The 14,323-nt window shown below is 39.8% G+C and overlaps 1 protein-coding gene across 3 annotated transcripts in view; it reads right to left on the bottom strand.

The window, feature by feature from the left end:
• Nucleotides 1-581: 581 nt before the first annotated feature.
• Nucleotides 582-14,323, bottom strand: part of otud6b (OTU deubiquitinase 6B) — a 23,386-nt gene continuing 9,644 nt past the window's right edge. For all 3 annotated transcript variants that reach the window (XM_043688100.1, XM_043688102.1, XM_043688101.1), the window contains 6 exons: nt 13,143-13,297; nt 12,570-12,668; nt 12,092-12,401; nt 9,565-9,626; nt 2,348-2,454; nt 582-868 (listed from right to left, as the gene is read on the bottom strand). In XM_043688100.1, the coding sequence (XP_043544035.1) occupies nt 784-868; nt 2,348-2,454; nt 9,565-9,626; nt 12,092-12,401; nt 12,570-12,668; nt 13,143-13,297 (818 nt within the window). In that variant the 3' untranslated portion in view covers nt 582-783. The remainder of the gene's footprint in view (nt 869-2,347; nt 2,455-9,564; nt 9,627-12,091; nt 12,402-12,569; nt 12,669-13,142; nt 13,298-14,323) is intronic.

The raw sequence follows: 14,323 nt of genomic DNA on the forward strand, positions 1-14,323 counted from the left end.
TTTATGCTTACCACAAAATATACCCCAGTGATCCAAGAATGCTGTCGGTCAACACTCAAACTGTGGGTTAATATTCAACAACCGTCAATTTGGCTGAAGCAGTAAACAGTATCTATATTCCACTTATATGTTGATAAAGAAGAAACTTGACAGGCAATCTTCTGTGATTGAAAGAAAGCTGTTTCTGATTCCACTTCAAAACGCAAATAAATAAAATAATAAATGATCGCAACATATTTTATCTAATCCACATGCTGCATGTAGTGTCATTTTCAGCAGTTAAGAAAAATATTCAAATGTATAAATCTTTGCAACCTGCATTACATTTGTTGCAAAACTGAATGGCATAAAATCTGTAATGTGCATGACATGTTTGAACTACAACACTGAATGATAGGTAAAAATGAAATGCTACAGAACAGCATTTTTGTTTTTACAGAACACTTCATGGATCTCTGATTGAGACAACCTACAGGGTTCATTTCCATTGTTATTCATATCTGAAATTTTTATTTGTCTCACTATGCACAGCATATACTGAACAGCAGGATCATTGACATTATTTAACCTCAATGAACATATGCAGTCTTAATTCAGCTTTTATTACTGGTCTTCACACCACTGAATGGTTTATCAAGAAAAAAAAAAGTGGAATACGCATCATTATCAAATTCTCCACATGAACCTGTGCACACAGCACAATTTTTAGCTCAACGTGAAAATTACAACAGAGAAATTCTAATACTTTGATGTAAGAAATAGAATGTAAATACTGATCAATATTTAGCACACGTCTTCTGTAGGTAGGTCAGTTAATTGTTCTACAGAGTTATAATGTTCTCCTAAACCATATGCATGCCTCATGTACCTGTAAACAAGAATAAAGTATTCAATATCAAAAAAAAAGTAAGAAACAGTTTTTACAAAAAAAACAAGCAACATTAGCATAATTAGTTCCAATTTTATAACAGCCCCAAGAGTGGGTGAACTGCCGACTCATTTCTTTTTTACATTAGCAACCCAATTATTACAAGATAGCAAACCTTTGAACTACACTGACAAGGAATTCATTCTTCATAATTAGAAAGTTATTGCTAGCTATTCAGATGTTTCCTGGTTTAGTCCAATGTTTAATATTTGATCTGTGTTTATCTTAAAATAATATCATTATCCATTATATTAAAGTGTTGTACCCGCCAAAAATAAAGTATTTAGGTGGTTTCGCAGCTGGAGGTACATAAGTCTTGATATATCTGACTTCTGATTCATTAAATTGAGGAACTTATGACAGCATTTCTCATGCAATTACTGTTTCATTTTCCTCCCCTGAGAAATGTTCATCGTCAACTTAGGAAATGTCAGAACACACTGGGCTTTTGTCAGCTCTTGTTAAGTTGTCAACAACTTGTCCAACCAACAACATACAGCCAAATTACATCCACAGCAAGGGGTATGCGCTCAATGTGTAGGTGACATTGGGTTTTATTGAGGTCAAATTTATAAAGGAGCAGTAGATAAGAAATCAGAGGTGTGCAGCAGGAAGAGGACAACCAGGACTGAAACATTAAATGAAGAAAGAAAAGGATTTAAAAGTTCCATGCCTGATAACTGAGACCAGTGATGTTGAAATCAAAAATTGATCTGGGGGGGCAACCTATGCTAAAGAAATTTGAAAAATAATTTTCCAATAGTACATTGGCCTTTAATCATTTCTATGTTTTGTTTTTTTTCTCCCTCAAGTTTTACTGATTCCTATACAAAAAAGCATTGCACGGTTATTTAACTTTTAGATAACAACATCAAAAGTTATGCATCTCCAACTGCAACAATCATCTAAACACCTATTATGTAATCTTCAAGCCAGGAAATCTTCCTGATGAAGGGCTTATGCCGAAAACATCAATTCTCCTGCTCCTCGGATGTTGCCAGCACCACACACTAGGCTAGGAAATATGACAGGTAAATCTAAAATGAAATCAATCATCACCCAAAGTTAATATAGGGACTTAAATATGAAATGGGAAGTATGATCCACCTACCCTATAGATATCAGATGTAAGCAAGTATGTTATGCAAGTGAGAAACGCAAGTAAAATTTTGTTCCTGTTTTGAACAACACTGTTCAAAGCAGAGTCTTAAAGTCATCCGGCGCTGCAGGTGCAACAGTTCATTCATAGCAGTACTTGTACAACCATGAGAAAAGGCCTTATTACTGATGGATGACCAGGAAAGACCACTTTGTGAATAGGAATATCTGCCCCGGTCAACTTCTCTCAATCTGATGGAAAGAAACTTGCCAAGTATTATGGTAGTTTGTAGTGAAAAATTGTATAGAGTTTCTACTTACACTAGAATTATTGGTTTCTTTCTATACTCTTCACCTACAGTGATTGGAGTAGAGTCTGCCTGTATTACCTCCACTGGCATTTTCAGAATGTGAGACAAAGCCCTCAACTGCAAGGAATTAAACAAATATTGTATATGAGAAACAAATCAGATATTCTTACCATTTTGCAATTTTGAATAAACCTAAAAGTGTAAGATATATCAAGATAGTATATACAGTTAATACAGTCCCGCATCTTTGGGATAGCAAGTTGATTCAATCTAAACAGATTATATCGCACGAAATACAGAGCTGGTTTAAAAATAAATTCTTTATTGATATCTGCTCGAAATTAATCATTTCAAAAGCATTAAAGGTTTGAAAGATAGGTCTCCTTCCTATCGGAAAGATGTTGTGAAATTTGAAAGGGTTCAGAAAAATTTACAAGGATGTTTCCAGGACTGGAGGATTTGAGCTATAGGGAGAGGTTGAATAGACTGGGGCTGTTTTCCCTGGAGCAAAGGCGGAGGAGGTGACCTTATAGAGGTTTATAAAATCATGAGGGGCAATGATAGGATAAATAGACAAAGTATCTTCCTTGGCTTGGGGGAGTCCAGAACTAGAGGGCACAAGTTTAGGGTGAGAGGGGAAAGATATAAAAACGACCTAAGGGTCAACTTTTTTCACACAGAGGGTGGTACGTGTATGGAATGAGCTGCCAGAGGAAGTGATGAAGGCTAATCCAATTGCAACATTAAAAATGATGGGTATATGAATAGGAAGGGCTTGGAGGGATATGGGCTGGGTGTTGGCAGGTGGGACTAGATTGGGTTGGGATATCTGGTCGGCATGAACAAGTGGACCAAAGAGTCTGTTTCTGTGCTGTACATCTTGATGACTCTAGAAAGGTACTTAATTTCAATTAAATGATTACAGTTTTTCCAAAATAAAATGAACTCTTTCATGCATTTATTTTAAGAGGACAAACAATGCCTGTGGTATCACTACAAAAGATAAAATAGCATTGAGGTTGAATTGACTAGCAGAAGAAATCTAATAAAGACTATCACTGGCACAAAGGTTCTAGAATTTGTGCCTGAATTTCAATATTGTACTTGGAAAGCAAAACTGATTTTGTAAAGAATGAAATCAGACCAAGGATACCCTTGGCAACTTCCCCTTTGAGGTGGGTGCTGGAGTTCAAGGATATTTAAATCAACTTGACTTCCCATCACACTTGTGCAAGATACTATTACAAACCACAAAACTATGGAATGGTCATACAAACAAAACTTACTGAAATCTGGGAAGGCTTCCTTCACTGTTGTTCAGATCATCTATGTGATAAGTCAACATTAATTGAAAACCAGGAAATCCTGCCTAATGTGTTGTAAGACCATAAGAAGTAACAGCAGGAGTAGGCTGTTCAGCCTTTCAAGTCTGTTGCACCATTCTATAGGATCATGTCCAGTAGTTTCCCCATAACTCTTGATTCCTTTATGATCAAGCATTCAAATATCCATCTATCTAACTCAGCTTTAAACAGTTCTCTTAGCAAAGAGGTCCAAAGACACTCAATTCTCTTCACTTCAATCTTAAATTAGCACCACTTTATTCTGAGTCTATGTTCCCTGGATCTAGACTCTCCCACAAGGGGGAACCATCATCTTAGCTGTTACCCTGTTAAACCTCTTAATAATCCTAAACTGCATCTATGGGATCAACTTTCATTCTACTAAACCGGAGTATGTTTAGTCTTTGCTCAGAAGACAATCCCTTAACAGTCAGGATCATCTAAGTGAACCCTGTCTGAACTGCCTCCAATGAAACAATATCTTTCTGAGAAGATTTGTAGCTCAGGTTGAGGTTCTGGATGTAGGATTGCTCACTGAGCTGGCAGGTTTGTTTTCAGATGTTGTGTCACACACTAGGTAACATCTTCAGTGAGCCTCCGAATGAAGCACCAGTGGTATAGCCCACTTTCTATTTGTATGTTTGAGTTTCCTTGGGTTGGTGATGTCATTTCAAGTGGTGACATCATTTCCTATGGTGATGTCATTTCCTGTTCTTTTTGTAAATGAACAGAGTCAGCTGATTTCTGAGCAATAAACCCAAACAAGCAGACAAAACATATCCAGAAACCCTAGCCACTCTCCCCTACATCAAAAGACATCTTGGAAATGATTACCAGACTACTCAGACCCCTTGGCATCATGGCACAAACCCACCAACACACTAAAACAGCAGCTAATGAACTTGAAAGACAACAAGCAAAATTAATGCCATTTACAAAATACCTTACAAGAACTGTAACAAACACTACATGGACAAACAGGCAGAAAACTAGCCACCAGGATACATGAACACCAAGTTGCCCCAAAACGACATGACTCACTCTTACTACTATCCTTACATATGGATGAGGAAGCACACCACTTTGAGAGGAACAACACATCCATCCTTGGATAAGCCAAAAAGAGACATGCACAAGAACTGCTAGAAGCATAGCATTCCAACTGGAACTCTATCAACAAACACATTGACTTGGGTCCCATTTAACACCCTCTGAGAAAAAGAACAGGAAATGACATCACCATAGGAAATTATGTCACCAACCCAAGGAAAGTCTAACATCAATAGAAAGTGGGCTACATCACCGATGCTTTATTTGGAGGCTCACTGAAGAGGTTACCTAGTATGGTGATGAAACGTCTGAAAATGAACCTTCCAACTCAGCATGCAAATCTACATCCAGAATATCTACATCTGGAAAACCAAAACTGCTCACTGCAGTCCAGATGTGGTCTCACAACACCTTGTACAGATGCAGTAACATTTCCCTACTCTTATAATCCAAGCCCCTTGAAATAAGGGCCAACATTCCATTAGTCTTCCTGCAGCATCCATGTGCTAGCTTTCTCTGCACAAATGTTCCCAAGTTAGTTCATGTTGTAGTTTTCTGCAGTGTTTATACATTTAAATAATATCTTGTCCTTTTGTTTCTCTTCCAACATGAACAACTTCACATTTTTCCACATTGTACTCCGATTGCCAACATTTTGCCCACTGACCTAACCTATCAAAATTTCTCTGCAAATCCCTCTTCCTGCCCTTACACCTATCTCGGTTCATGGCACCTGCTCCATCATGTCTCAGAATAACCTCTCTAACGCAACCTTTTGTTCTTCACCTTGTTTACTTTGCAACTGTTTTCCTTGTGAAATGGCGCAGCAGAAAAGGCAGAAGAACTCACCACTGACAGGATCTTCTGGCAATCACACCATTGGCATTTTATTTGAAACCCCAGTTGCATACTATTTCAGATGTTGCAAGCCAAGACCTGCCCCTCACATTGTGAGGCTAGACCATTAACATGCAGAAGGGAAAGCTCACACCCTGCTTCACAGGCAGGGACCTGGAGGTGTTGGTGAATAAGGTGCTGAAGAGGAAGACCATCCTTATCAACTTCACTGCTGTTGAAGGCTATGACACCAGACCCACCCACTCTGGAGCCAGTTAGCAACCTGTTCAGTGCTGAACTCAGGTGAAGCAGGATTCCCAACAGATCTGGAAGGTCAATAATCCTCTGTGTTCCACAAGGGAGTGTGCCACCATTTTCATTCTGCTACATTACACTCACAGGGTCACCAATCTTTTTAACTCCGTACACATATCTCACCAATGGTCATGGAATAAAACTCTCATCTTTGCATCCATCATCTCAATTAATGGTTCTCACCAATGTAATCTCCAAAATTACTAATCATTTCTGTCCGCAAGGCTTCCTACACTCACTATGAACAGCCTTACCATTTCTCTTGCTCATAAATCATCACTACCAGCTCTTCCATCATCTTCAATCCATTGCTTTGTCACAGAACAAGAAAAATTGGCCCATAACTTCCCATGGGAATGAGGACATCTCAAAAGGCCAATCACTCTCGTAAGCATCATTGTGCTGTAGGGCACTGCTCTTCCATTAACACCAGCATTACCGCATGCCTAATGTGCTTTTACTCAGACAACTAATTCTCTCCTCTTATGCAGGCAATACCAGAACAAACCTTTGCAAAGCGACCAATGCTGGAGTCCCTCAGCTCCAGCTTTACCTTCATCTCCAAGGAGGAACCTAAGGAGGATTTATTGGCAAGGCTTCCACTTTATCCTCCACCAGCTCAGAGACTTACCCCTCAGTGAGAACTCTATCTAGATTAGACTCGGTAGCACACTCTGGTGAGACATCACGTCAACCGGTCAAAGAACAAATGCATCAGGGTCTCCAGCACTCAGGACTGCCAGAGGCTAGCCCCTTGTAGATAATGATCCCAAGGTCTCAGGCAGAAGTGGCTTGGTAAAAATGCACAAACAGGCACAGGAACACTTGCAAATTTGTCAGAGGAGGGTAGTAAACAATTGAAGGATGACTGAGTCTACCTACATTTATCAATATGACACTAGTTCTGGCATGTGTAAATAACTGTACACGAGTCTGCAATCACAGAGACATCATTACAGTGTAGCCAAGGCTGAGCACCAGACATCTAAAAAGGTATTCAAACTTTAGATGTACAGGCAAAATGCTCAAAGAGTTGGGGGGGGGGGGCATTGTTATTGAAAATGAAACCAATGCAATGTTGTGAACTATTGTCACAGGAAATCTCGATGTAGAATCAGTCTGGGTGTAATAAGGAAGCTATAACATTAGGAGTTGTCTAAAAGCCTCCGAACAGAGTGGTGGATGGGGAATGGCATTAAACAGGAAATTAGAGATGCATTTAATGAAGTACTACAGCAAGCATGGGAGATTTTAATCTACATTTGACTGGGCAAATCACATGTGCATTAATTGCGTAGCGGATTATTCCACTTCATTGGGGTAGCACACTGAGAAATCATGGCCACTATTCTCAGAGTCATCACAAAAGTTCAAGATTTTTAAAAAGTAGTAAAATATACTCAGAATGCTGCAGCAAGTAATTCACCCCCTGCCACCATCTACAAGGTACAAGTCAAGAGCGTGATGGAATATTCCCCACTTTCCTCCAGGAGTGTAGCTCCAACAACACTCAAGAAGCTTGACACCAGTTACGACAAGGCAGCTGAAATGATTAGCACCACATCCGCAAATATTCACCCCTCCTTGAGTGACACTCAATACCAATACTGTACTCCATTTATAAGGTGCACCCAGAAATTCACCAAGGCTTCTTAGACAGCACCTCCCAAACCCACAACCATTACCATCTCAAGGCAAGAGCAGTAGATATAGGATAACAACACAAACTGCAACACCCCCTCCAAGGTTCCCATCATTCTGACTTGGAAATATATCATCATTCCTTCAGTGTTGTTGGGTTAAAATCCAGAAACTCTCTTCCTAACAGCAATATGGGTGTGACTACAGCACACACTGCTGCTCATCATCAACTTCTCATGGAGAACAAGGATAGGTAACAAATGTTGGCCAAGTATTACCTACATGCCATGATGAATTAACAAAAATACATAACCCATTTATTCCTTTTCTGTTTTATTTTCAGAATGGAAGAGAATGACAAGTGGGATTCCGCATTGTGAAACTTGAAAGGGTTCAGAAAAGATTTACAAGGATGTTGCCAGCATTGGGGGATTTGAGCTACAGGGAGAGGTTGAATAGACTGGAGCTGTTTTCCCTAGAGCATCGGAGGCTGAAGGGTGACCTTATAGAGGTTTACAAAATCATGAGAGGCATGGATAGGATTAGATTAGATTACATTACATTACATTACATTACAGTGTGGAAACAGGCCCTTTGGCCCAACAAGTCCACACCGACCCGCTGAAGCGCAACCCACCCATACCCCTACATTTACCCCTTACCTAACACTACGGGCAATTTAGCATGGCCAATTCACCTGACCTGCACATCTTTGGACTGTAGGAGGAAACCGGAGCACCCGGGGGAAACCCACGCAGACACGGGGAGAACGTGCAAACTCCACACAGTCAGTCGCCTGAGGCGGGAATTGAACCCGGGTCTCAGGCGCTGTGAGGCAGCAGTGCTAACCACTGTGACATCGTGCCGCCCTTCAAATAGACAAAGACTCTTCCCTTGGGTGGGTAATCCAGAACTAGAGGGCATAGGTTTAGGGTGAGAGAGGAAAGATATCAAAGAGACCTGAGGGGCAACCTTTTCATGCAGAGGGTGGTACATGTATGGAATGAGCTGCCAGAGGAAGTGGTGGAGGCTGGTACAATTGCAGCATTTAAAAGGCATCTGGATGGGTATATGAATAGGAAGGGTTTAGAGGGATATGCGCCGTGTACTGGCAGGTGGGACTAGATTGGGTTGGGATATCTGGTCGGCATGGATAAGTTCGACCGAAAGGTCTATTTCCATGCTGTAGACCTCTGTGACTCTATGACTCTATAAGAATCAGTGCTCATGTCATCACTTTTTTATCAATTAACAATGAGATAGAGGCTAAGAGTAATACAGCATAGAAACAGACCCTTCAGTCCAACCAGTCTATGCTGACCATAATTCCAAACTAAACCAGTCCCACCTGTTTGCACTTGGCCCATTTCCCTCCAACCATTTCTTATTCATCTACTTATCTAAATGTCTTTTAAACATGGTATTTGTACCCACATCTAGCACTTCCTCTGGAAGTTCACTCCACACATGAACCACTCTCTCTATGTAAAAATATTGTTCCTCATGTCACTTTTAAATCTTTCTTCTTAAAAGTTTGTCCACCAGTCTTTATATTCCCACCCTAGGGAAAAGACACCCCCACATTCAACTTGTCCCTACCCCTCCTGATTTGATAAACCTCTATAAGGTCACCCCTCAACCTCCTACATTCCACTGAAAAAATCCCAGCTTATCCAGCCTCTCCCGATAACTCAAACCCTCCATTCCCAGCAACATACTGGTAAATCTCTTCTGAACCTTTTCCAGTGACCAGACGGGACAGAGCACTTCAGAAGAGGCATCATCAACGTCCCAACTCTATACTCAAAAGGTCTGAACAATGAAGGTAAGCGTACTCAAAGCCTTCTTCACCACTCTAGCTATATGTGATACAAACTTCAAAGAATTATGACAGTAGTCTATAATTCTAACACAGTTTGTGCTGGGCGTGATTAGTTAAATTTTAATGTAAATACTAACTTTTGTATTATTGGACTGCTAATATTACTGATAAATTAGAATATAATCAAAGTATAGTTGTAGTAAAATAACAATTCCTTACCTCAAGTTGTCCACCCCAGGCTGCTGTGTTGGCTACCTCATCACAGTACTTTTCAAATTCCTCTGAAATGGAGATTTTTTTAAAAGTGATACAGGAAAATATAGTTGCAGAGAATATCATATACTGTAAAGCATATTTGTTCAACCATAAGACTCAGGTAACTATTTTTAACCCTCAGTTAGCAATTCAGTACAGAGGAATATCATGAATAGACAGACATCTACATCTTACCAGTTTGCGGCATCCCAATGTAGTGCATCACCATCACAGAAATTGCATTCTTTAAACCATAAGAACTTCAAATACAGCTACAGAGGAACCTGGATTATCCGAATACCAATTATCTGAAAATTGAATTATCCAAAGGAGATCTCGAGGTCCCGATAGAAACATTACATCAAAGACATGTTTCCAACAGTGATCGCGTCTTTTGTTTACAGTAATTAAACAGGCACCATCTCCAAATGAATGACCTCCCGTCCTCTCTCTCTCTCCCCACACACTTTCCCTGGAGTTCTACAGAGGGGTGTACCCTAAACCCCTTCTCCTGATAATCTGTCCAACATTGTCCTGTCAAAAGGCTGCAGTAAAACGTTGTGTGTGTGGCTGTATGTGTGTGCACGCGCTATTTGGAGACTTACCCAACAAAGGCTGCTGCAGCAGCAGCAGTCTCAATGTAGATGTACAGGTCTGCTGCCCTGGAGGGGTGAGGGCAGACAGGGAGGGGCGGGGCGGTGTTGGATGGGGTTTGGGGTCAGGGGGTAGGTGTTGGATGGGTTTGGGGGCGGGGGGTTGGGGGCAAGGGGTCGGTGTAAGGAGCAGACTTTAAAAACTCCGAGCCCCAGGGGAAAGGCATTTAATCGATTAACCGAATAATCCCACCAAAGATATATTTCCCTCCCCACCCTTATCAGCATTCGACAGATACAATTCCTTCTGTAATTCCCTTGTTAGGAACACGCTCCCCACCAACCCACCCTCCACACCCAGCACTTTCCCTTTCCACCACACAAGGTGTAAGACCTATGCCAGCACCTCCTCCCTCATCTTCGTCCAAGGCCATTAAGGATTTTTTCACATCAGGTAGAGGTTTTGCTGCATACCCACCTGCCTCATCTACTGTGTCCGTTGCTCTCAATGTGATCTCCTCTACATCAGGGAGACAGGACGCCAACTCATGGAGCGTTTCAGGGAACATCTCTGGGTCACACGTACTGTCCTATGGCTGACCACTTCAACTCCCTGTCCCACTCCCCAAGTACATACAAGTCCTGGGCCTCCTCCAGCACCAACTCAAAGTCACTTGACAAGTGGAGGAAGAATGCCTCACCTTCTGTCTTGGGAGCCTTCAAGCACACAGCATCAACATCGACTTCATTAGTTTCCATATCTCCCCTCCCCCCACCTTATCCTAGAACCAATCCTCCAACTCGGTACCACCCTCTTGACCTGTCCTACTGTCCATCTTCCTTCCCACCTATCAGCTCTACTGCCTCCACCAACTTATCACAATTACCCCCCATCTGCATCTACCTATTACCTTCCTAGCTACGATACCCTAGTCCCAGCCCCACCCTCATTTATCTCTCAGTCCCCTTTCCCCTCCACATTCCTGATGAAGGGTTTATGCCCAAAACGTCAATCTTCTGTTCCTCAGATGCTGCCTGAGCTGCTGTGCTTTTCCAGCTCCTTGAATAGCTGATGTGCACTACCTATCCCACCATACCCATCTCTAATTTTCTCTAAGGGGAATTCAAGCTTCAAGAATGAGAGACATGGATATTAGTACACAAAAGGATACCACTCAACCCATAATATCGTGTTAAACTTTCAACTGGACTTACTTAGACTAATCCTTGTACTTCACCTTTTGATATCTAAAAGTTACCTATTTGATATAAACATCTCAGCATGAAATAGTGCATATTCTGCATTAACATACTTCCATAATATACTAAATAAAATAAATTAAAATATCATAGACTTTATAAAATAATATCAAAATGGGAAGTTTCTTATCAAAAGGAAATGTGTGACAATCAAATATAAAATGACTTATAGGGTCACTGTCACCTTTTAGCAATAATTATCAACTTAAAATGCTTCTAAGAAGTCCAGTTACATATTTTTCAATAGAGTCTAACTTCTTCAAAGCTTTTTAGTGAAAATTCTCATCAGTAGAAAAGACAGCAGTTTCTGAATATCCACTTTTAACCACACATCTGCCAAAAAGTGTTAAAAAAAAGTTTACAGCTATCTTTAAATAATACATAACCTAGGGTAAAGTTCACTCGTGTTCACTCTTGTATAGCTAATTTGGGAATGCCTTGTGAGCAGTGCATTGAAGATATGCTCATTAAGGTACACTATGGATTCTAATAGTACAAAAGAAAAACAGCATTTTTGCTTAAACATCACAGTAGTGTTGCTCTTTGTGTAAAACTGTCATACTTTCAATCATGTTTATAATTAAACTATTAATTGAACCAATAACTTCAAGCATTTGAAGCAGTACAGTAATACTTACCAGGTGTATACATGTCTCCTGTATTACAGTTGGTCAGAAAAGGCAAGAAATCATCTGCATGACTTCTCATGTATTCAGCCGCCTGTGTCCTTAGATCTGCAAGGGTCAATAGACTGCCCTGTTTAAGTTGATCTTCAATAGCTTTATACATGCAGTGACCATCAGATGGGATCTGCTTGATCTGTAACTGCCTTTTAGCAAGGATTTCAGCAAGTTTTTGATTTTCCAGGTGCCTGGCTCCTTTCAAATTTTCAATTTCAGCTTCAGCTATTCTCTCTTCTCGTTCTCTGTCCTGAGCGGCTTTCTTCTCCTTGTATTGGAGTTTGAAAATATATATTTTTTTAATTGATTAAAATCAAATAATAGAAAATGTCTCTGAACACTATTGTGTACTTAAAACAATGCATGTGCCACATGTTTTAGTTTAACACAATTCAAAAGGAAAAATATAACCACAATATTTCAGTCAAAAACGTACCCTTCTCTTTTGTGCCTTAGAAACGCGAGATGGCTTAATTGCTTTACCATTTTCAATCTCCAACTCTAAATTTGCAAATCCATTAGTACATGATTCAACCTAATGAAAAAGAATATTATCAGGACATAAAATATATCTCAGATACCTATTTCAATATATCTTTGCAGCATTTTTTCACATTAAAATTATAGCCTTGTTTAGTCTGACTAAACTCCAAAAATAGTATACCAAGGCTTCCTGATGCCTTAACAATTTGATATCCTATATGAATGAAATCAAATTGAGGATACTACAAGTCTTAAGTATATGCATCAAGTAAATTCAAATTAAACTGATATATAGAATTTATATTTCCCTCACAAGAAATAAAAATGACAATTTTTTTTTCTTGTTACTATTGTGCAAGTAAATTATTTTATAAAGCAGTAAGACTTAAAAAGCACAACTTTAAAACACTCTCAATAATTTGGTGATTGCAAAGAAATTAAGTTCCTTATACATGAAGAAAATACATAATAAATTACAACTTTTGATTAGTTACTCATGAATCTAAATATAAAACCATTTCCTCACCGTACTAGACTTATCAAGTGACCGAGTGAGCTGTTTAAGTTCCTCCTCATGCCTCAGTTCCAATTCAGCCTCAAATTTTGCAACTTCCTCTACCAACTGTTTTCTTCTTTTCTTGTCATTCTTAGCAACAGCGTTTTTCATTGCCTGTATTTTCGCTGCAATTCAAAGTGAAGGTGTAATGCTCAGCACTTTTTTTTGCACGTAAAAATAAAAACATTCTACGTAGACACAGAAAGAAGACATTCCTATCAAGATGTAATTTAATTAAGCAACTCATTTAAATCGTAAAAAGTAATGGTTTGGTGCAACTTAATGGCTTGTTCCTCTGTTTCACTGGTCAAAGGAGAATCATATGTAACTCAAAGGTTGTGAGCTAACTGCTGGAAAACAGGATTGGAATAGGTTGATGCTTGTAGACTGACACAGTCTTTTCCATGCTGCAAGATATCTGTCACTCTATAACTTGAAATGTCAAACTTTTTTCCCTCTCCATAGATACTGTCAGATTGCTGAGTATTTCCATAACTTTATGTATTCACTTCAAAGGACAGTTAAGGGTCAACCACATCTTTGTCAGATGTCAGTCGTCAGTCCAGCTAAAGATGGCAGATTTTCACCATAAAAATACATTGGTGAACCAGATAGGTTTTTTTACAACAAGCAATGATGGTTTCATGATCACATTTATTGTGACTAGATTTCAATTTCTTAATTATTAGTTGGAGTTTATTACTTAATGGCGTTTCAATGGTGTTGAAGATACTTTAATCTTCATGTAGATTTGGATAGGCAGCCATGAGGAAGAATTCATAGAGTGTATTTAGGATAACTTTTGAGAAGAATATGTTGCAGATTCAACCAACAATCAGGCTATTTTTGATCTGGTGATGTGCGATGAGGTAAATTTAATAAATTTGTGTCTCACAAATTGGATGAAGTTTTTTTGAAAGTGTGCTGAAAATGTGTTGCTGGAAAAGCGCAGCAGGTCAAGCAGCATCCAAGGAGTAGGAGAATCGACGTTTCGGGCATGAGCCCTTCTTCAGGAATGAGGAAAGTGTGTCCAGCAGGCTAAGATAAAAGGTAGGGAGGAGGGACTTGGGGGAGGGGCGTTGGAAATGCGATAGGTGGAAGGAGGTCAAGGTGAGGGTGATAGGCCGGAGTGGGGTGGGGGCGGAGAGGTC

This window comes from Chiloscyllium plagiosum, chromosome 4 (genome assembly GCF_004010195.1).
Source record: "Chiloscyllium plagiosum isolate BGI_BamShark_2017 chromosome 4, ASM401019v2, whole genome shotgun sequence".
NCBI classification, from domain to species: domain Eukaryota; kingdom Metazoa; phylum Chordata; class Chondrichthyes; order Orectolobiformes; family Hemiscylliidae; genus Chiloscyllium; species Chiloscyllium plagiosum.